Source organism: Pan troglodytes, chromosome 21 (assembly GCF_028858775.2).
Source record: "Pan troglodytes isolate AG18354 chromosome 21, NHGRI_mPanTro3-v2.0_pri, whole genome shotgun sequence".
NCBI classification, from domain to species: Eukaryota; Metazoa; Chordata; class Mammalia; order Primates; family Hominidae; genus Pan; species Pan troglodytes.
Window position 1 is genome coordinate 8,546,503 of NC_072419.2, and position 23,008 is coordinate 8,569,510.

The 23,008-nt window shown below is 50.3% G+C and overlaps 1 protein-coding gene across 15 annotated transcripts in view; it reads left to right on the plus strand.

The window, feature by feature from the left end:
* The window catches only part of SIRPA (signal regulatory protein alpha), a 45,640-nt gene that overhangs the window by 17,571 nt on the left and 5,061 nt on the right, over positions 1-23,008 (plus strand). For 5 of the 15 annotated variants that reach the window (XM_016937315.4, XM_063803315.1, XM_063803308.1 and 2 more), the window contains 6 exons: positions 3,228-3,584; positions 9,527-9,844; positions 10,445-10,777; positions 12,885-12,998; positions 15,996-16,020; positions 22,839-22,878. In XM_016937315.4, coding sequence (XP_016792804.1) covers positions 3,228-3,584; positions 9,527-9,844; positions 10,445-10,777; positions 12,885-12,998; positions 15,996-16,020; positions 22,839-22,878 — 1,187 coding nt within the window. Of the gene's footprint in view, positions 1-2,325; positions 2,529-3,227; positions 3,585-9,526; positions 9,845-10,444; positions 10,778-12,884; positions 12,999-14,967; positions 15,305-15,995; positions 16,021-22,838; positions 22,891-23,008 lie in introns of those variants that run through there. The other 10 variants (XM_063803306.1, XM_063803314.1, XM_016937313.4 and 7 more) reach the window with 7 other exon arrangements.

The following is a 23,008-nucleotide window of genomic DNA, read 5'->3' on the forward strand; positions in this document are numbered from 1 at the left end:
CCAGAGCCAGGAGTGATTTTTAACAAGCCTGATTCTCAGAACAGAACCTGCAGAGAAAAAGAAAGCAAGCAAGGAAAAAAAAAAAAAAAACCTCTCTACTGGAAAAAACATACACATACACAGATTAAAATAATATTTGGCACTTACGTCGCACTTTTAAAATTCTTCAAACGCTTTATAAACACTAGCTAATTAATTAAGCCGCCTAAATCTGGCTGCAGTTGGTGGAGAGAGCTCGAGAGGAGCTAAAAAAAAAATGGGGGAGCCAGCGCTACACAACTCCAGATTTTATTGTCGCCTGCCTGGGGTGTGATTACAGGCCTCCGGCTGCACCACAAGAATAGCCCTGCTCCAACATGCTGCACGCCTGACTCCGCAGCCTCTCCTGCGCCTCCTGCTCCCTCACCAACTGCTGACTCACAGCCCCGTGTGGTGTTATTGATAAGGATAATAATAACTGCAAGCCAGGCTGAGTCCCGGGCTCCGGGCCTGCACCCTCTCCTGGATATGCCAGTATCAACTCCACCTAACACATGAAGAGAGAGGAGATTTGCCCAGGGTCATGGAGCCAACGACATCCTTCCTTCCTTCATTCATTACCGCATTCATTCTGCATATTTTTATCGATGACACTGTGTTTTAGGCAGGAGGTTGGAAACAGTCCCTTGTGGATCCTACGTCCTACTATTGGGAATGTGACAATCCAGAGAAAATCAAATATGTGAATAATACAGCTATCTGATAATAATGGGAATAAGAATTAAAGCTTACCCAGCACCTATGCAGCAGGCATACCACCATGTCAGGGTCCTCATGACTGTGCTGGGGTGGATGCTGACACCCCACTTTATGGATGATGGAATGGGGGTCCAGGGAAGGGGGGTACAGAGGTGGCTAAGAGGGGAGCCATGCTGTCACCCAGGCCTGCTGGCCCTAGCAACTGTGCTTCCTTGAGGCAGCCTTCCCAGTTGGTCCAGTCTCGAGGCTGAAATACAGACCTATCGGGAAAGTTCCCAGCTCAGTGCTGCTGGTGCTGCCTCTGATGTCCCCGCCTGGATGGGCCTCCCGGGCCTCCCACACATTTGGCCACCAGCCTCACCCCTCTCAGGCCGTCTGATGCTGGCTGGGCCTCTGTCCACTGTGGGTTCTGTCTGTCCACTGTGGGTTCTGTTTTTTTCTCCTGTGCCATGAAGATCTTGCCATGTTCAACTTCAAATGGAAATGAAATGAGAAGCTGGACTTCCTGATAATAAAAGCAGTTGAGGTCTTAAGTGGTTGATCAGGAAAAGAAAGTCGAAATGGTCATATTTACACCCAAAGCAGGTGGAGTGGTCTTAGGCACTCAGAGACTCCACTCACCTGCCATGAGAACCGGGCCCCAAGGGTGATCCCTTGCCAGAGTCAAGACTGGGTGAGGCTGGGAATGGGAGAAAGAGGCAGGACAATGGGCAGATAGCCCTGGGCTTGCTGCAGTGAGGGCAGATAGGGGTCTGTGAGCCTCTTTCCCTGGCTGCCCTGCCCCTGCCAGTGGGGTGGTGCCAGGCCACGGGTTGGTGGGCAAATTCACAGGGTCTCTCTCCTCCCCAGCCAGAGCCAGAGGGGCACAGCAGCTCTGCACATCTGCCGCAGCCTTGTCTGATGTACAAGGCAAAGGTGGCCCAGGGCAGGGCAGGACAAGGTCACATGAAGGGTCAGTGGAGAGCCCAACTGGGGCCCCAGGTCACCTGTCACCTGCATACCAGGTAGCTGCCACTCCTCTGTCTACCTGGTTCTCTCCTTCTCCCCCATTTTAGCTCGCTCTCTCACTCTGCGTCTATCTCTCAGGCATGTGTTTCTCTGAGGTCTTTATGATCATGATCTTTCTTTTTTTTGTTTCTTGTACCTCACCTTGTTCAGAATCGAGGCCCTGGCTCTGCCTTGCTCTGAACTGTTCTCACTTGGTCCCTAAGCAGCTTCAATGCATCTCATGACAAGCTCGTCCTGCCCTCTTCCTGTCTGGGCTCCACCCGTGCACCCCAATCTCTCCACCCAGGGTCCCTGTCTTGTGTGCCCCAGTGTCTCTGATTGGGGCTCAGGCTCCTGCAGCCGACCTTTACAACTCCTTCCAGCTGCCCATTTGGGAGCCCTTGAGGCCTGGACTGGGTCCAGCTCCAGTGTGTCCCCATCACATTGAGGCCTGGATCACAGGGCATCAGCAGGTGTTGGTGAGAGTGAAGTTTGAGCCACAGCCACCTCCTTGTTTATTCAATGTATAGTAACAACAACTTCCCCAGGGCCCATCTCAGGGCTAAGTGACTTCTATGTGTGATCTCATTTTCTTTTCAGAACAAGGCAGAGGCCTGGGGGCTGTTCCACCCATCCTGTAGATAAGAAAACTGAGACTCAAAACTGATGGATAAATTAAGGTCCCACAAGAACAAGGGGCGAGCCAGGTTTCAAACCAGGTCCGATGATGCTAAAGACCAGATGCTGCATTTGGACGCTGTCCCCAGCCTTGGCTTGTTTGGTCCTCCCAGAGATCCATCGAGGTGGGGTCATAGTAACTATTTTATAGGTGAAGAAACCAAGGCTGAGAGCAGTAAAGGCAAACTAAGGGCAGCTCTTGCATTTGTGTGACACTTTGCTAGCCAGGCTCAGTCCTGGGCTCCAGGTGGGGACTCAAACACACTGGCACGAGTCTACATTGGATATTCTTGGTTACCTGAGTGGTGGCCCAAGGACACAGCTATAGGCCACTGATCCAGATCTCAAACTACATTCTCCTACTGCCCAAACCGCTGAGTACAGCCTCCCTTCTCGGGGCCTGCATCCTGGGCCAGGCCAGAAACAGAATCTTAACACCTTGTACAGCCCCAGATATGCCAGGCCCCTACCTCTGAGTCTTTGCCCAGGCTGTTCCCTCTGTCTGGAACACCAGGCTCCCTTCTGGCTCATTCAGATTAGAATTAGCCCAGCTCAGATGTGACTCTTCCAGAGAGGGTCCAGGCATTCAAACCCACTCTCTGCCATGTCACTTAGCGTTCTGTGCCTCAGTGTCCCCACTTAGAATATAGGCTCATGTTGCAGGTTTGTTGTGAGGGTTAAGTGAGATAATACATGCAATATACTGACCTCACAGCCTGCTCCTGGTGTGCACCCTGTCAATGACAGTCACTGATAAACACTTGAGGAAACACAGAGGATCACATAAGGATAAGAAAAAATGACTGCTTTGTGCTCCTTTCCAGGAGTGGCGGGTGAGGAGGAGCTGCAGGTGATTCAGCCTGACAAGTCCGTGTTGGTTGCAGCTGGAGAGACGGCCACTCTGCACTGCACTGCGACCTCTCTGATCCCTGTGGGGCCCATCCAGTGGTTCAGAGGAGCTGGACCAAGCCGCGAATTAATCTACAATCAAAAAGAAGGCCACTTCCCCCGGGTAACAACAGTTTCAGACCTCACAAAGAGAAACAACATGGACTTTTCCATCCGCATCAGTAACATCACCCCAGCAGATGCCGGCACCTACTACTGTGTGAAGTTCCGGAAAGGGAGCCCCGACGACGTGGAGTTTAAGTCTGGAGCAGGCACTGAGCTGTCTGTGCGTGGTGAGTACAGCGTGGGCCTCCTTCGCCTCTGGTTTGTGACAGTAACTCAATAATAACACCCTCCATTCTTTGAGCAATGATCAGGTGTGGTGGTGGGTGCTCCTTTTCATGAATTGATGTCTCCCCCTTTTACAAATAAGGGAAGTTGAGGCCTGGAGACGTCATGCTATTTGCTGAAGGCTCCACGGCTGGTAAAGGGTGGGAACATCTGCATCCTTCATCTGCCTGGCTGTGTAGCCCTGGCCTCTTCAAAGCTGACCCAGCCCTTTGGTTCCACAGATGAGGAAACTGACAGATAGAGTGACTTGCCCAGGCACAGGGCCAGACCTCACCTGCTGCCTCCAGAGAGCACTTCCCTCTCAGGGCAGCCGAGTCTCCTCTATGCGACAGGCACTCACTGAGAACCTACAGTGTGCCAGGCTCCGCCAAGCTTGTGTTCTCATCCCTTCCAATAAGAAATCCACCCAGGCCAGGGAGCAGAGAGGGTGTGTTTCCTTTATTTCATCACCAAACACCAACTGAGAAGATTCCTAAAAGGCACAGATTTACTGTTTAATCTGATGGCCCTGGTGAGAGGAGAAGCCAGAGGGTTGGGCATTTTCTGTGGGTCTTTTAGAAAAACCCTTGTGTGATTTAGGGACTGATTCATGCGTCACTAAAGGCTCTGAACAAAGCTGGGTCCTCATAGAATGTCCCTCACCCCAGGGAGGAGGTCTCCCTTCTAGGTGACTTTGGGTTCCTCCGTTAAGGCAGCAAAGATGCTCATTTTGTATTTACTGCCAGAGCCCCAGGATCCTTGTTCTAACTCCAGATCCTGGGACATTAGTGCAGGAAGGACCCTCAGACCATCCAGCCCAACCCCTAGTTACAGGTGGAAACTTGAAGTCAGGAGATGACAGGGGCCTTGTCCACAGTCATAGGCCCAGTTAGTGACAGGATCTGGACCAGAGCCCACATCTGATTCCAGGGAGGCTCCTTCATTAGACATGGTTTCCACAGAAGAGCCTGGTGCATCACAGGTGCCGACTGAAAGCTCCTTGAACAGAACCGCTAAGCAGGAAGCCAGCACTTCTCCTTTTCATCAGTTTCCTAAAGGTTCAGAATATTCACATTCAGACCCTTAGGCCCACTGGTGATTGGAAAACCGCTCCCAAATGTAAGCCATATCATTTGATACTGAGATTTCATATCAGGATAGAGACCTGCTCCATTGTGTAATAGCTACAGAATACTCCAGCTTATGGAAATACCAGATTTATTTTACCATCTTCCACTGATGGATACGTAAGTTGTCCCCAACCTTGAGTTATTAAAACAGTCTTGCAGTGGATGACCTTATACATGTGTGACCTTACTCAGGTGGGAGACGCCCACTGGAAGTGCCATTGCTAGATCAGAGGGGGTGTGTGTTTTAATGTGTGTGGATATGGCCTAATTTCCCTCCTAGACATTATAACAATCAAGTCTCCCCACAACCGCTGGACATAGGCAGGGAGGGTGGCTTTATCCTGATTGTGCAGATATTACAGGAAAAGACATTGAAGTTCCCAGATGATGCATCTCGTGCCTAGACAATCACAGCAAGTACGTGGCTCAGGTGTGACCCAGATCTGCTGACTCCTAGCAGAGTGCTCACTCCTCTTTGCCATGCTGTCAGCCTAAATGATGCCCTGGATGAGAAAGGAGGGAGGTGGGAGGGGGCCAGGGAGCAGCAGCTGGGTTGGATCCTCATCCTGGCACTTTCTCCTTTTATAACAAGTACTATGAAGGAAGAGCCATTTCTTGCCCCCTTTACAGATAAGGACTCTGAGGCTTAGAGAGGAGACCTGTGTGGTGAGCCAGTGGGGGAGCCAAGGTTTGATCCCCACCAGCCTGACTCACAGCCCCTGTCTCTGTAACACTCAGCTATGCTTGTCAAAGTGTGGAGAAATGCTCCAGCCTTCTCATTGCAAACTCTTGCAGTTCTATAGCAATAAGCATAGGCTGAGGCAGGAGAATTGCCTGAACCCAGGAGACGGAGATTACAGTGAGCCAAGATCGCGTCACTGCACTCCAGCCTCGGTGACAGAGCAAGACTGTCTGAAAAGAAAGAAAAAAACAAAACAAGTCCTATGGGAGTAGGAGGGACTGGCCCCCATCAGAAAGGTCCTGCAGATGTCTCATGATATGGGAACTTGTTCCTAAAGGACAGGTCTTAGCACATCACTGAGTAGCATCCATGGAGCAGAGTTGGGCATCCTACAGCCCAGCAGACCACGTGCCCACCTACTCACGGTGCTGAGGACTAAGGATGAGGAGATGAGGCATTTCCTGGTGGGTGCTTGGGGCTCATTGGAGCAAGAGTTTATATTATCCCCTCAGGCTGTCAGGAGCCCACTGACTTCAGTTTATGGCTATAGGGTAACCAGATCTGGGTACCCTGAAGGGAGGCTTCTCCCTAGAACTGCATGAAGTCAGGGATCTCAAAGGGAAAAGGGGAAGGTGGTGGTCAGTGTCAGGGTTCATGAAGTTCAGGCACTTGCTCAATTGATTGGCACGAGAGCTTGGGGAACACTGGAAATGCCCATTGGGTACATGAGGGATGAGGAGACAGTGCCTTCACTTTTCTCAGCCTCAGTTTCCTCATCTGTAGAATGGTGATAATCAGGGACTCCTTTGGCAGAGTGGAAAGGATTTGAGTTCTTGTGTATAAAACACCCAATGCAGAGTAGACACCCCCAAATCAAGGTTTTTTTTGTTTGTTTTTTCTTTTTTTTTTTGAGATGGAGTTTCACTCTTGTTGCCCAGGCTGGAGTGCAGTGGCGCCATCTCGGCTCACTGCAACCTCCACCTCCTGGGTTCAAGCGATTCTGCTTCAGCCTCCCAAGTAGCTGGGATTACAGGCACCCACCCCCACACCCAGCTTTTTTTTTTTTTTTTTTTTTTTTGTATTTTTAGTAGAGACATGGTTTCATCATGTTGGCCCGGCTGGTCCCAAACTCCTGACCTCAGGTGATCCCCCCACCTCGGCCTCCCAAAGTGCTGGGATTACAGGTGTGAGCCACTGCACCCTGCCATCAAGGTGTTATTTTAAGATGTGTTACCTTGGGCAACCCAGTTCCCCTTGCTGAGCCTCAGTTTCCCCATGCATAGAACGTCGATAATTGTACCAACCTTTCCAGGATGTTATGAGGATGCAATGAGCCTGGGGAGACGATAGACCTTAGTAAGCAATGGGGTTTTCCCAAGATCATGTGATCTTGGGCAAATCCTGGCTTCCCTTGAGTCCTCAGCTTCCTTGTCTATGAAATGATGATGATGATTGCCAACCCTCACAGGTTCTGTGAGGATTGGAGAGGATGTACAGAGCCTCGGAATGGTGGCGGTGTTTGGGTTATCACTGAGCTCCTGCAGAAGTGTGGTTAGGAGAGTGTGGCCAGAGTCCAACTGCCTGGGCCACATCCCAGCTCTGCCACCTCCTGGCTCTGTGACCTGGGACAAGGCACTCCACCACCATGGGCCTCAGTGTCCTCACTTGTCAGTGATAACACCAACCTCACAGACCAGGAGTTGGGACCGAATGAGTTAAATCCTGTAGAGTGCTTAGGGCAGCAGGCGCCTGGCCTGCAGTCAATGTTCAACAGATGTGAGCTGTGTGATGCTGAAGCCATGCAACCTCAGATGGGTTAGTGCTCCTCCAGGCCTCAAGGATAAATGGTCCTTAGGATGTACTCAGGTAGTTTTCAATCTTGGCTGCTCTTTAGGATCATCTGGGAAACTTTGAAATAAATCCCAGGCTCCACTACAGAAATGCCTCTTCAATTGGCCTGGCATGGGCCTAGGCATCTAAAGTTTTTAATTAATCCAGAAGATTCTAATACAGAGTCAGGACTGAAAACCCCTGGGGTAGACACCCAGAGGTCACAGAGGACAAGTTGGAAAAGATGGTCCTCTTGCGGTGCCAGATGCGAGAACAGCTTTTCAGGGTGTGGATGCTTCTGAACAACGTGCACCCGGGACAGCTCTTTGGAGGCCCCAGTGGCCTGGCCAGACCCCCTCTTATGATACAGGCCTCGGGGGCCAAGGTAGGGGCCCCAGACAAAGCCCTGCTCAGATCCAGCCTCAGTGTGGGGAAACCTTCCATCCTGAAAATGTTTTTGTCTAAATGACCGCCGGAATCCCAGCAAATCCTTCCAATTCGGCCCCAGAACCCTCCCTGCCTCAACACACCAAGATGTCACGGAGGAGTCTGTTCCCTCCTCCTTTAAAATGCTTCCAGCTTCTGTAAATGGCTCTTCTGGAGGGAGGCGCCTGTGATCTTGTTTGTGTTTTGAAAGCCAATTCGCCAAACTTGTTTCCTGAGGGGATTGTTTAGAAAAGGGGAGAGAATCCTCACTTGGTGGTTTCTGCTCCTTTTATCATTTGGGTTTGTCATGAGCCGCAGGGAGCAGGGTTTGAGCCTTTTCTTGGTGTTTCTGCTCTGCTTTGTTCTGCTGCCTGAAGGATAAATGTGTAGATTCGGAAGCAGTAATGACCAGACCTCCTGATAACAGTCACAGGGGTCATTTATTAAGCACCTGCTGCATACCAGGCTCTGTGCTTGCATTCATCCTCCCTCTTCTTAACAGGGTGGGGTTTGTATCCACTTTTGGCCCTGGGCCTCTCTGAGCTTTGTCCTAAAAGGGGCTCACACGAGGATCCCCTCACAGAGATGGAGTGAGGATTAAAGAGCTGAGGGGCATGGAGGGAGCAGCCAGTGTCCAGCTCCAGAGAAGCCCTGGATAAATGGGAACTGATTGCAGCCCCTCAGCCCTGTGGGGACATCCAGGCCGCTGGCCTCAATGACTTGACTTCTTCAAGTGACACCCTCCTTACTGTGCCCTCAAAATGTTTGATGGGTGTTAGGGAGAAGTTAATATTTACAAATGCAAGTATGTGTGATATGTGCTTCCTGGTGACTGCGATAGGAGGTACGGGGTAATGATTAGCAATTTGGAGACACGTTTAGGACCCATCTGCAGGGAGAAACAGCCCGCGTTCTGATTCAGCCATTTGTGTGCTTTCAGGACCCAGGAAGTGCTTCTGCCTGCTTGGGCGCCCTGTGTCTGTGTAATTAATTGATAATTAACCACTTTGGCTTTCTCCACACTTGGTGATCTTTAGTGTCTATCCAAAACTGACACCAAAGAAGACCGCAGATTCAGAACAGTATCCCTTCCTTTCAAATTTAGCACTTGGCACAGATTAGACCCTGCTGGAATATTTGTGGAGAAAATGAAAAATATGAAGTAAATTCATAAATACCTGAAGAGAGAGCTTTGGATATGAATAAAGTCTGGGTTAAAGTTAGATCTGTTTTTGCTTATTTTTGTGAAGCATCTTCTGTGTTTATCCAAAGCAAAACTGCTTCTGTTGCCTCATTTAATCCTCGCTGCATCCCAGGAAGGAGAAATGCTGCTGTCCCATTTTATAGACAAGGAGCTGGGTGTGCCAGGCCGCCCCTCTCATGGGCCGAGCGGCCTGGTTCCAGCTCTCATGATGGTGCCATGTTGCTACTTACTCCCTGCACTGACCTCTATAAACGCTCTCTCTGAGGTTGGCACTGTTGCCAGGGGAGGCAGGGTAGAAAGAGTTAATACCAAGGATGAGATGGATCGTTAATTTTGATACTGTGCCCAAATTGCTGGAAGTCACCCTGTGTGGAGTGGAGAAGTTTGAACTCAGGCCTGGACTTCCCTCTGGGCCCTGCCCCTACACTGTCTGACCTCACATGGGTCCTCACCTCTCCCAACCTTTGCATCCTGCTCTGTAAAATGACAATAAGGACACCGCCCTCATTAATCCTTCCACATTATTGGAAGGATAAAAAATAATGTCTCAGAAGGTTCTTAACGTGTCACACACTTATCGTTAGTGATTGTCATCTGAGTCATGTCTCCTGATTATCGATGGTCCTTTTGTAGCCAAACCCTCTGCCCCCGTGGTATCGGGCCCTGCGGCGAGGGCCACACCTCAGCACACAGTGAGCTTCACCTGCGAGTCCCACGGCTTCTCACCCAGAGACATCACCCTGAAATGGTTCAAAAATGGGAATCAGCTCTCAGACTTCCAGACCAACGTGGACCCCGTAGGAGAGAGCGTGTCCTACAGCATCCACAGCACAGCCAAGGTGGTGCTGACCCGCGAGGACGTTCACTCTCAAGTCATCTGCGAGGTGGCCCACGTCACCTTGCAGGGGGACCCTCTTCGTGGGACTGCCAACTTGTCTGAGACCATCCGAGGTAGAAGACCCTCACCCAGCCCAAGCCCACACCTGACCGCCAAGCCCACCCCCCACCCCCATCCACTCATCCAGCTCTACTCTTGCTCCAGGGCTTGAAATGCCTGGAACCTAAATTCCTGACTGCCCACCTCCCATGCCCCTAGAGGTGCCAGCCACTTACTAACATTTTAATGGCAGTGGCTGGGCGACCACACCACCCACCAGGTGCCAAGGACTGTGCTAGCCGTTTCGTTTATTTCACTGATCGCAAACACAGTTAATGAGCACCCACTATGAGCTAAGCCTCTATGTGCTTGGTGATTTTCTTTATTTTGCTACAGTTACAACATTCCAACTGCATGCCGGGGGTGGTGCTTATAGATTTCCCTCATTCTTAGCCTAGTAGGAGCTACCAGTCCATGAGCACCTACTGTGTGCTGGGCGTTGTGCTTAGTAATTTCATTCATATGCAAAGAGCACCCTCAGTGTCCGAGCACCTGCTGCCTGCCTAGCACTGTCCTGGTGATGCCCTCACCGTGGTGGGGGAGCTACGTTATGGAGCCCTCCCTGTGATCTGTCTGTGCCACAAGGTCAGAACTTCTGCCCTGTGCTGTTTCAGTTCCACCCACCTTGGAGGTTACTCAGCAGCCCGTGAGGGCAGAGAACCAGGTGAATGTCACCTGCCAGGTGAGGAAGTTCTACCCCCAGAGACTACAGCTGACCTGGTTGGAGAATGGAAACGTGTCCCGGACAGAAACGGCCTCAACCCTTACAGAGAACAAGGATGGTACCTACAACTGGATGAGCTGGCTCCTGGTGAATGTATCTGCCCACAGGGATGATGTGAAGCTCACCTGCCAGGTGGAGCATGACGGGCAGCCAGCGGTCAGCAAAAGCCATGACCTGAAGGTCTCAGCCCACCCGAAGGAGCAGGGCTCAAATACCGCCGCTGGTGAGGCCTCTATTTCAGCTGACCCAGCTTTTTTAAACTTTTGTGGGTTTTTTAAATGTTAAAAGTAGTAATTCATGCTTATTATAGAACAATCTAGAAGTCTATAAATATAAAGTAGAATTTTAATGTCAGCTCCATTTCCCCAAATCCCACACTCCAAGAGTCACCACTGGTAAGAGTTTGATGCACATCTTGATAGATCTTTTGACATAGATTTATATCACAGGAGGAAAGAGGGAGAGAGGGGGCCCATCTGTTCATGGTGTCCTGCATCTTGCCTTCTTCACCTGACACTTGTCACGCTCCCCATTCCTCACTGGCCCAGCCCCTCTTCCCTACTCTTTCTAGCCCCTGCCTCATCTCCCTGGCTGCCATTGGGAGCCTGCCCCACTGGAAGCCAGGGTGGAGTCATTCAGGGTGTTTGCAGCTTGTCTCACATACAGTCAGTGCTTCAGTGAACATCCTTGTGCATGTTCCATCCCACATGTGACTATTTCTGTGTGATTGCCCAAGGAACACTTTAGGCCAAAATGCATACTCATGTAAGGAGGAGATAATGCTGTCGCTCCCCTGAGAGAGTGTGAGGGTGTCAAGGTACCATTTTCTCAGCCCTTGCAACGTGGTGTTGGTGTACATCTCTTCTGTTTTCAAATGGTGGCACCTGGTTGGCATTTCAGTGCAGCCATGGAATATTTCATCACCTGTTATCAATGTGGCTGATGCCCTGTACATAGTAGAACCCTTGAATGGATTAGAATGGAAGCCATTTCTGTCCTTCATGCACCCTTCAGGGAAGCTCTAAAAGACAGCCTTGGGGCTGTGTCAAAGTGGCCCTTTGGTTTCACCAATGCCAGGTTTTCTTAGGATGTGTAGGGCATCGGCCAATGCTGGGTTTTCATAGTACGTGTGGAGCATTGGCCAATGCCGGGTTTTCCTAGGACGTGTAGGGCATCGGCCAATGCCGGGTTTTCATGGGATGTGTAGGGCATTGGGCAATGCCAGGTTTTGATGGGATGTGTAGGGCATTGGGCAATGCTGGGTTTTCATGGGATGTGTAGGGCATTGGGAGACAGGATGTGCGGCTTTCCACACCAGCTGTGTTGCATACTTGGCTGTGTGACCTTGGACAAGTCAGTGCCTCTCTCCGGGCCTCCACTTGCTTCTGGCTGTGTTGAAGGGGATGAGCTTCATGACCCCTCAGCTCTGAGTCTCAGCTTGTAGGGGCCATGATTATCTTGCTCAGCATTGTAGCTTCAGGGCCTGACCACAGTAAGCACTCAGTAAATGCTTTTTGAGTGAAAGAGGATAAAAGAGTCAGTTGGTTGGCTGGTTGGTTGGTTGGTTGGTTGGTTGGTTGGTTGGTTACATAATCCTTAGTTAGCCAATGAGGTAGAGATGACTGTTGGCCCCAGTAACAGAAGAAGAAGCCAGGGTTTGGAGGGAGGCTTAACTGACTTGTCCAGGGTCACACAGCTACTTAGTAGCATAGATTTGAAAGCACTTTTCTGTGGCTTAGAGCCCTGCTTCTGATGAACCACTGTGTTCTAGTCTATGACCCCCTTACCTGTGCTGTGGGCAGTCAAGCCTCCATTGTCATTTCAAGAGTCCTTGTTCAGAGCCCCTATGCTAACTCCTGAGCCCAATGTGCACGGCCCAGGTGCTGGGCACAGACCGGTCGTCAGCCCCTGAGCTGTGCAGAGCCTGCTGGCCGCACTGCCCTTCTTCCAGCTGCTGATTCAGTTTCCAGTGGATCTGGGGTGCCCTCATGACCGCTCTGTGGGTTCACTCCAGATGAGAAGGAACGTTTCTGTTCCTCAGGAGTGAGATTTCTGCCTGTATCCTGCAGCAGGGGTTCCTCCGTAGCTGTCAGCTACAAATATATTCCCCCCTGGCACCTCAGCATGGTTTTTGTGCTGTTCATGGATGAGCCTCGTGGGCAAGTGTGTACAGACCCGTGAGTGTGCCCATGTGGCTCGAGACATCTAAGAAGGTCCAGCCAGATGTTCTCAGTTAATGATGCCTGCTTAGTGGTGAAAAGCAGTGGTGGGTTTGGTTCTCTCTGTTTTTAATCTGCATATGTGAAGCCTCTATTCCATGTGGTCCCTAGAGAACACTGGATCTAATGAGCGGAACATCTATATTGTGGTGGGTGTGGTGTGCACCTTGCTGGTGGCCCTCCTGATGGCGGCCCTCTACCTCGTCCGAATCAGACAGAAGAAAGGTGGGTGCCTTCCCCTCTTCCTCCCTAAGCGTTTGTCCCTGGACTGTCCTCGGAGGGAGACGCCATTAGGTGCTTTGGGTTAAGGACATCAGCTTCTGCCAGTAGCAAGAAGTCCAGAGGTAGTGGTGCTAGGGCTGGGGCAGTGGCCTCACCATGTTAGAGTCTGGGTGGGTCACTCTGTGGCTTCCCCCTCATGGTTACAAGATGCTCATCACTGCCCCAGGCCCCGTGTCCTCAAGGGGCCACTACTGAGCGAGGGAGCTGCCAGCCTGGGAAGAGAGGAGGCAGGGACTCTTCTTACCTGTCTCAGGGAGGACATCGTCTTTCCCAGGAGCCTCCCGGCAGACTTCTGCTTTCCTGGTACAAGTCTAGGTTACATGACCAGCCCCTGGACAGGAGGCCAGAGGGAATGGAGATAATAGCGCCACCATTTGATTGGGAGGACTTAACAAGTGATTGCATGGGAAATGTTAGGGAAGTAACCTGGCACACAAGTGCTCAATAAATGTCAGCCCTGATTATTACCCGTATTGTATGTGAGCCCAGAAATATGAGCCACCTCCCTAGAAAGCCCCCTCACAGGGCAAGGTGCATAGCCTTTGACTGCACAGCAGGAGGGCACAGGGTCAAACCCAGGACACAGCTTGCCCTTGTTTGTGTGCATGTGTTACGTGTGTGTCTGTGTGTGTGTGTTGGTTGTTGGGAGGGTTGGTTGTTGCTGTGGCAGGGCCTCTGACTTTGAAGTCAGACAAACCAGGGTTCCAGACCCTGGTTATATACTGTAAACAATCAATTTGGCCTCTGGAAGCCTCAGTTTCCCCATCTGTAAAATGGGTTTAGCAACGCCTGTCTTGGAGAAGTTACAAGATCCAAATAAGCCCATGTGAAATAACGGGTCTGACACATTCTAGGATCGCCATAAATACATGTTCTCTTTCCCACTCTTGGAGAAGACAATTTTAAGCTGGTATTTCTGCAACCTTTTTTTATTACAAGAGATAGAAATACATTTCACATCTCAACCCAACACATACACACACCCTTTGTATATAAAATTAAAACTGATATTTTCTTTTTTGTCATATTCTTTTTTCTGTTTAAAATGCTGGTTGTGACCCACCGCCTCCAAAGGGACAAGTGCTGTCCCGAGCTGCCTTTCTGTGGCCTGGCACAGCTGAGCTTGGTTGGGCACATTGTACACTAATCACGTATCCCTTCAGTAGCTCCTTCACCTCTGCCTCCCAAGTTTCCCTCCCTCCTGGGCTGGCTCTGAGATACTGGCCAAGCCTGATGCTTCTGTCTGGGAGGGTTGGAGTCAGGCCCTGCTTCTCCAGAATCTGCAAGATGTCCCACCAAGACATCTACCCAATGGGTTCCCTAAAGTTCCTGGAGAGCCCCACACAGGGAGGACTCCTCCTTGGATGGGGAAGCAGGTCCCTTCCCCACCAAGGGTGACAGCCCATCCCATGGGATGAAGCATTCATAGCAGCCGATAGTGAAATCCTGGCCATCCTTTCTGAGTCTCAGGCCCAGGCAGCGCGCCAGGCTCCTGGCACACGTGAGCTCATTACTGTGGGCTTAGGTGTTGCAGAGGAATGGAGTTTGCAGGGCTGCAGCTCTGGTAAAGGCCACCCAGCCCGAGTGGCAGGTCTGTGTGCAGAGCCTAGCTCTCAAACACAGGCTCCAGTGACAGGGACGGCTAGTATCCCCCAGCAGTTCCAATGTGCCAGGCACTGCTCACTGTGCTTTCCCTGTAGTAACAGTCAGTGCTCACCACAGACCTCATGGGTGACATTACTAACCCCACTTTACAGATGAGGAAACTGAGGCATGGGAAAGTTATAAAACTTGTTCAGGGCCTCACAGCCAGGAGGTGGTGGGGCCAGAATTTAAACCGAAGGACCGTGTCTAGGACCACCTTGCACACTACCTCCCTCCGCCATAACTAGACCCCCTTCTCCCTCATTAGGCCCTGGAGGGGTCTGCCCAGCCTCTCAGTGCTCACAGTGAAATGTCCTGATTTCAACTCAACCACTACCCAGCTGTGTGACCCTGAGGAGTCACCTAGTCTCTCTGGTGTAAAAGGGGGTGACTGGTGTCCTATCACTGGATTCCCAGAGATGACTTGTGTCCAGCACTTTGCAACCTGTCAGCCTCCACTCAGACTTTCGGTGCTGAGCACAGCTTCCAACTGGTACACCTCATCTGAAGATCCAGGACCTGCCCAGGCAGCAAGCGTTAACCCAGCAGCAAGAATTCTTGCACTGTGGCAGCCTCCAGCCTATTAAAGTGCGGTGCAGAGTGCATTTGGGTGTGCATGTTGCTTTTTAATTACAATTTTACAGCAAAATGGGAGTCAAATGGCTGCTGAACCCTGGAGGCTTCTCTGTGGGTTACCCCATATCACAGGTTTAAAACCTCTGAACCAGATGGACACTTTCTTTCCTTCCAAGATCCTTTTTTTGGAAAGTGGTGGCATGTAAATAAATGGATGCTCAGCCCAACCCTGCAAGTTATAGAAGCTCAGAGAGAGGAAGTGACCCACCCGGGGTCACATGGTGAGTGAGTGGGTAGCAGACCCGGGGTTCACACCTGATCCCCGATTTGCAGCCCTGCTAGAATCTGTTTTCAAGCCACGAAGGGCACTGATTGGGACCTAGGCTTGTTGGAGGGTCTCCGCTGAGGTTTGTGGTTGAATGGAGGTGAGACCCAGACAGAGGTAGGGCGGTTGTCGCCTCCCAGGCTGAAGGCTGCTTTTGGACCCCTGGCAACTTCCAGAAGTGGAAAAGCAGGACCATCTAGCTTACTCCTTCCCAGGCTTCCTTGGTGGAAGAGGATGCCCACTGGGTGGGCATGGGGGTCTCCTGTGGTTCCAAGGATGTGATTACAGCATTTCCTCTCCATGTCCCTGGAGGCAAACCTTTTGCCAAAAAATAGTTACATAAGAAAAGTGTGCTTCTAGTTAAACAACTGGCTTTTGTTTCTTTTGTCTTTCAGCCCAGGGCTCCACTTCTTCTACAAGGTAAGTGCATCATTGGTCCAGACCCTCTTGCAGTTATTATTTGGTTATTTGACAGCCCCCCAGACTACAAAGCAAAATCCATGTCCACTGACCTCACCAATGTGTTGCTCAACATGTCTCTTTCTCTCCTTTGTAACCTCCTCGCACTGGGTCATGCTGTTTTTAATTATTGTCCCAAATGAGGGGTTTTTTTTGGTGCACAGAGGTGCTAATTTCTTGCCTGCTCTTCCCAGACAACGAGACCCTTGTCTAATCCCATGTGGACTGGGGCAGAGACCTCCCGGGCTTACTGTCCTCACAGACATCCTGCACACGCCACCGGATGCATCCTCCCAGATCCAAGTTGTATACTTTACTCTTTCCTTTGTTTAGTAAATATTTATTGAGTACCTTGGCGTGCTGTGGCCCTGGAATGCCGGGATGAGTAGGATAGAATCTGTGCCCTCTGCAAGCTCACAGCCTGGTCAGAGGCTCAGACGGTGACATTACATCACTGATGTACGTCACCGACGGCACTTTAGTTTGTTGATTCACATTTTTAGTGACTTGAGTCCCTACTATGTGCCAGCCCTGCTCAGGACCAGCTGGTGATATAGCAGTAAACAAGAATCAGCCCAGGCTTTCATGGGGCTCAGACGCCGGTGAGAGGAACAGGCATAAACGCAGAAATAAAGTGATTCATGGTGTCATATCAGGTGGTGACAACTCCTACCCTGCAAGGAGATGGAGGTGAATGGTGGGGGGCTGTCTTAGGCAGAGGAAGGGACTGCCTCTGAAAAGGGGATGCAAACGGGTGCCTGAAACTAGTGAGCTATGTTGGAGAGGAGCATGCTGGGCCAGAGAGGAGGCCTGTGTGCTGGGCCAGGGGGAAGAAGAGGAAGAAGATAAGGTCAGGAAGACATAGGTCCTCGGCATCTCGGTGTCCTTTGCAGATGCCCCTGCAGTCAGAGGTGTTATGAACTATTCTGTGAAAAGCCTTTATCGGCTTTTTGGAAGGCCTCTGATCTTCATCCCCAGCAGAGCAGAGGCAGCACACCATAATCTGCCATGTGAACCCATCTGCATAGAACCATGTGGACATCCGTGCTAAGAGTGATAAATAAAACTATAAATAGCTTCATGTTGGTTCACACCAGGTTTTGCCAGCAACTGCATAGTGCCAATCTTTTGATGGTTTAGAGCTTTCTGGGTTTCGGAATTACAGAATAGGACATGATGATCTGGAGTGGGGCCTGTGGGTGTTAGAAGGACTCGGGATTTTATTCGCAGTGGGATGAGGAACCAAAAGATGGACATGATCTGACTTTTGTTTTAAAAGTGTCACCTGGCTACATGTGGAGCCCAGACTACAGGAGGTGAGGGTGTGTAGGTGACCGTAGCGGTACTGGTCCAAGCAGAAAAAGATGGTGACCTGGGCCAAAGTGGTGGGATGGGCTGAGAAGTGCTCAGATTCTGGATATATTTTGAAGGTAGACACAAGAGGACTTGCTGATAGATTGGCTGTAGGGTTAAGGACCACCTCAAGGTTGGGGGCAGTGGAGGGCTGTATCCTGAGTTGGGGGGTGCAGGTGATGGGTGGAGTGATGGGGCAAATATCAGGCAAAGCAGTTGCATATAGCAGGAGCAGCTCTTCTGCCAGAGAAGGCTCTGGGAAGCATCAGGTGCCCCGCTCCTGCCCAGCAGTGTGAGTCCAAGGTACTCTTGGGATAAAGCCTTGCTTCTTGCTCTGATCTCCACAGGGGGCCTCCTGGTCTGAGCCCTGCCCAGCCTCCTGGCCTTTTCCTCCCCTGAACAAGCAGAGCCGCCTCTCCAGCAAAACTAGGCTCTTCACTGCCTTCTGGGCACATGTGTTTTCCTTTTGTCATGCTTGTGCCTGTCACACTCCCACACCTAGGACACTCTTCCAAGGGCAAGACTCGTTTATATCCTTTGCCAAAAGACCTTCAGTGGCTCTACCTGTCCCTCCCGATAAAGTCCAGATGCCCCCTGAGGCTCCTGGGCCCCTTGTGGTCCAGTTGCCTTGAACAGTTTCACTTCTAGCCACTCCCTGTCCTCACATTTCACGGCTCAACCACACTGTGCTCCCCCCTTCCCTCCTCCCACAGGCTGCCCTCCTCCCCCTTGCACACTGCCCTCACTGCTGGGGTGTGCTCCCTGCCCCTGCACTACCCAGGGTCCCCCAGCTCCAGGGGTGGCAGGCACAGTGGGCTCTGTGAATGGCACCCCCTGGAGTTATGCAATGTGGTAGCTAGAGTGGGACCCCTCCTGTCACCTGCTCACCTCCTGCTTCTCCTGAGATCAGCAAGGGCACGACATCCTCCAGGGTTGGGGGGCTTCCTGTGATCCTTCCTGGTGCCGCAGCATGGACACCCTGGTGTGTTCAAGGTGTCTCTGCACCTGTCCCATTTCATAACCCACCCCTCAAGGCCAGGGCCAATGTCCCTGAGGTTCACTGCAAATAGCTGCTAAACTTGGCACCATGCCTGGAATGGGATAGGTGCTTAGTAAAGGTTTATTGACTGAACAAGTGAACAAACGAATGAATGAATGGAACAATGCATACCATCCTAAACCACTGTAGCACGTCCCACTCTGCCTTCTCTGAATCCCTAAAATGCTGCTTCCCAGTGGCTACACAGCCCCATCTAGGAGGATCTCTCTTTTTTGTTTTTGTTGTTGTTATTTTTTTATTTTTTATTTTTTATTTTTGAGACGGAGTTTTGCTCTTGTTGCCCATGCTGGAGTGCAATGGTGCGATCTTGGCTCACCACAACCTCCGCTTCCTAGGTTCAGATGATTCTCCTGCCTCAGCCTCCTGAGTAGCTGGGATTACAGGCATGCGCCACCACCCCTGGCTAATTTTGTATTTTTAGTAGAGATGGGGTTTCTCCTTGTTGGTCAGGCTGGTCTTGAACTCCCGACCTCAGGTAATCCACCTGCCTCGGCCTCCCAAAGTGCTGGAATTACAGGCGTAAGCCACTGCGCCCGGCCCTGTTGTCATTATTTTTTACTTGTCTTACCTCCCCGATTAGACAATGAGTTTCTGGAAGAATAGGACATTGTCGATAATAGTAACAGCAATAGCAGCTACCATTTATTGAGCACTTACTGTGCTCCTGGCGCTATCTATGCCTTTATGTGTATTAACCCACTTGTGATTTTAATTCTTGCAGGAACCCTATGATTTATCACTGTCCCAAGTTCATAGAACAGTGTTTTTCAAACTTGAGTGTGCTACAGAATCCCCAAAGGACTTGTTAAAACACAGATTACTGGGCCCCACCCCCAAAGTCCCTGATTGAGAATCTCTATTTCCACAAGTTCTCAGGTGGTGCTGATGCTGTTGTTCCCCAGCCACACTTTGGGAACCCCTGTTCTAGAAGGTTCTTATTCCCTATCCTATGGTTGAGGAAATTGAGGCTCAGAGAAGTCGTGACATTCCCGAGGTCCTGCGGCTAGGAAGCACCGGAATGATGACTTCAGCCTCGACATCTCTTGTACTAAAGCTAGTGCCTTCATCACTGTTCCCATGCTTCTTGCTGTCTATTTCTTCTTCCCCAGAGAAACCAACCGTTTTCTGCCTGTTTTTTATTTTTCCAGCGTGAGCCTACCAAGGGAGCCATGAGATCACTTGCTCCCTTTCATCTCTCTAAACCAAAGCAATAGCTAGTGAGTGCTAATGGTGGTTTCCCATGCAGCAGCCAGCTTCGGCTTTGGCTTGCTGGGATCAGACATCTTCCAGAGGACGTTGGTGTGAGTAACAGCCGAGCACCTCAGGGAGGCTGCAAGCGGGGAGGCTGCCACTTTGAGCTCAAGGGGTTCTTCAGGTTGCAGGGCTGGTGGAGGGATTGGCTCTCTCTAACTCCCTGGGTTAGGAATGTACAGACAGAATATTGTCTGTAATCTTCCCCAGCTCAGATGAGAGAAAAATGTGTCTCTGCTCCCTTAATTGGGCACTGGGGTTCATTCGATCAGCCATTTATTCACTTGTCAGACATTCACTGCATTTATTCTTGGAATATTTAGGGCTTCCCTGAGTCTTTCATTTATTCATCTGGACTGAGCCTAACTCAGTGCCAAGCCTTGAGCAGAGGGTTGCAAAGGGGAGCAGAAAAGGCCCACCCCTGGTCTCATGGCACTTAAGAGCCAGTGAGAAAGATTCATTCATTCATTCATTCATTCATTCAGCAAATACATATGGACTGCTGACGATGTGCCAGCCCAGTTCTTGGTGCTGGGGCTTCAGCAGTGAATGAGACTGGCCCAGTTCCTCCCTGTGTGAAGCTCAGTGTCCGCTGAGGAGACAGGTTACCAGACAAGCTGGAAAGTTAATAAGGGATGTGGTGCAGCTGCTGACTAAATAAAATGAAGCCAGGTATGGGATAGAGCAGATCAAGGCGGTGGGGTCTGGGGCGAGCAGGGAGGGCTTGTCTGCAAGGTGACATTTGGAAGATCACTGAAGGATGAGGAGGTTCCAGCCAAGGGAATATCTGGGACAAGACTGCACCAATCAAAGGGAACAGCCAGTGCCAAGACCCTGAGACAGGAGCAGTCAGATGCATGCACAGAACGCAGAGGAGGCCAGAGGAGCTGGAGCAGAGCAGAGGCAGGAGAGGGATGGAGCCTAGAGCAGTTGGCCAAGCTGAGCCTTGGAGCTGGTGTCACTTGACCACCTTGGAGTGGTTATAGAGGGGTTGAGCATTCTGAGCAGAAAAGTAACATGACATCACTTATGCATTTCAGATAGGGAGAATGGAGGGCAGGGAAGCAGGAATAGAGGTAGGGGAGATCAAGGAGGAGGTTCTTCAGGAATCAGGGGAGTTCGGATGGTGGAGAGGATGTGGTGGCTGGCTTTGATGGATATTTTGGAGGTGGAGCCGACGAGCCCTAGGTTGGATTAGATGCGAGCTGTAAAGGAAGAGAGAGAAGAATCAGGGCTGACTCCCACTTCTCCAGCCTCAGCACAGGATGACCAATGGTAGAGCTATTCACTGAAATAGGAAAATCCAGGGGAGACACAGATATGGGGAAAATGATCATTGGTTATTGTCTGAAATTGCTTTGAAAGAGAAGAACCCACTGTTTTGAGAATGGACTTTGGGGGTTCAGTGAATATTTCCCCAAGAAAAGGCCGTTTAAAATAATAGCATCTGAAGGAAGAAAAGGATTAAAGCAGACTAAGAGGCAGCACCATGGAGCATGCAAAGGCCCTGGGGCAGCCTGACTGGCATTCATTCCAAGTCACTGTTTTTGAGCACATGTGGTGAGGAAGCATGGCAGGCAGGCAGGCAGACAGCAATAGAAACAAGATATGCAGACAGACAGGAGATCTGAGATTGTCATGGAGGGGCAGCCCAGCCAGCGCAGCACTGTCAGCAGAGCCATCACAAGGTGACACCATAGTTGAGTCTTGAAGGAAACACGAAAGTTAGCCAAGAGGAAAAATGATCAAAGGGGTCCTTCGAGGCTGCTATTGAAGCATGAAGTACATAACATCAAATGCCACCCCCCCCCCCGAAATATCTGGTGGGTAGATGAGTGGGTACATGAGGGCAGGGCAGTGAATTAGCCTGGAGGCAGCACGTCAGACCACGTGGGACTCTGAGCAGGGCGATGAGTTGGACTTGAACCAGCCAGCCAGTGGGGAGCTCCAGGAGGGCTGGAGGCCAGTAGTGTGGGGACAGATCTGCATGATCTTCCCCAGCAGACGTGCCCCTGCTCCTGGAGGGTTCTTTCTGTGGCCACGTGGGGCTTGTCATGTCTCAGAACTGCTTTCAGAGCCAAGCACTCATGCCAAATCCATTAATAACCCTGCTGCCAAGCCCCACTGCTCATTTCTGACATTATCCATGCTAACATCCCCGGGGTTGCCGGCTTGAGAATTTGCACAACTTCAGCCAAGCCAGTGGCTCTGGTTTGCTCATCACCTTGACCGTGACCCTCCAGTGAGTCAAGCCGTGGCCTCCAATTACAGAAGCAAGTGCACGAACAACTTCTTTGATTAACTTGGACATCTTGGTCTTTTTCTTTTCTTTCTTTAATGATGATACATAGATGTTTATAATACAGAACATTTGGAGAATATGGGAAACTAAAAAGGAGAAAAAAAATACCATGCAAAGACCACTGCAGTTGGCATTTTGCTATGTTTCCTTCCAGTGTTATCCACACATTTTTCATAATTGAGATAATCCTACAGAGAATTTTCCTTTTTCACTTATCATTTTAATGTAAGCAATTTTAACTTAAAAAAAAACCTCCTCATAAACCTTTTAAATCTTTATCTGTGGATTTATCCTAATTTCCCTAACCAGTCCCAATTGGCAGAGCCCTAAGACATAAACCTCCTCCCCCATCCAGCCCTTGACAAATGCCTTTGTGTTGAAAGCTTTTTCTATATTTTGAATTCCCCCAAAAAAAAGTGCAATTATGAGTCAAAGGATGAGGACATCTTCCAAGCTCTTGATTTTGCCAGCTGCTTCCCAAAAGGATTGTACTGGTTTGCCTCTCCCACCAGTGACGTATGAAAGCTCCAGTTCATTTCACCATAGCTTCCCCAGCACCAAGTATTATAATTTTTAAAGATCCTTGCCAATAGAGTAGGTTAAAAAAATGATAGTGCATTGCTTAGAATTCCTTTTTAGTGAGATTGACCCCTTTGTCCAAACATTTGATATGCAGTTGTATTTCTGTTATGAGTCCTTCGTTCGTGTCCTCAACCCATATAGAAAATGGAGCCTAAATGTTATTCTTATCAGTTTGCATGAGCACTTGAGATAGTGAGGGTATTTTTATCTGTGTGTCTCTTTCCTTTTTAGGTTGCATGAGCCCGAGAAGAATGCCAGAGAAATAACACAGGTACAGTCCTTGGTGAGATGCCCTTCCTGGGAAACTCCGTGGCGTGGTTGCTTCACATCAACCGGAATTGCAGATCTGGTTCTAAATTAAGACTCCTCGTGGGGTGGAGGGTGGAGGATCTTACACTCCT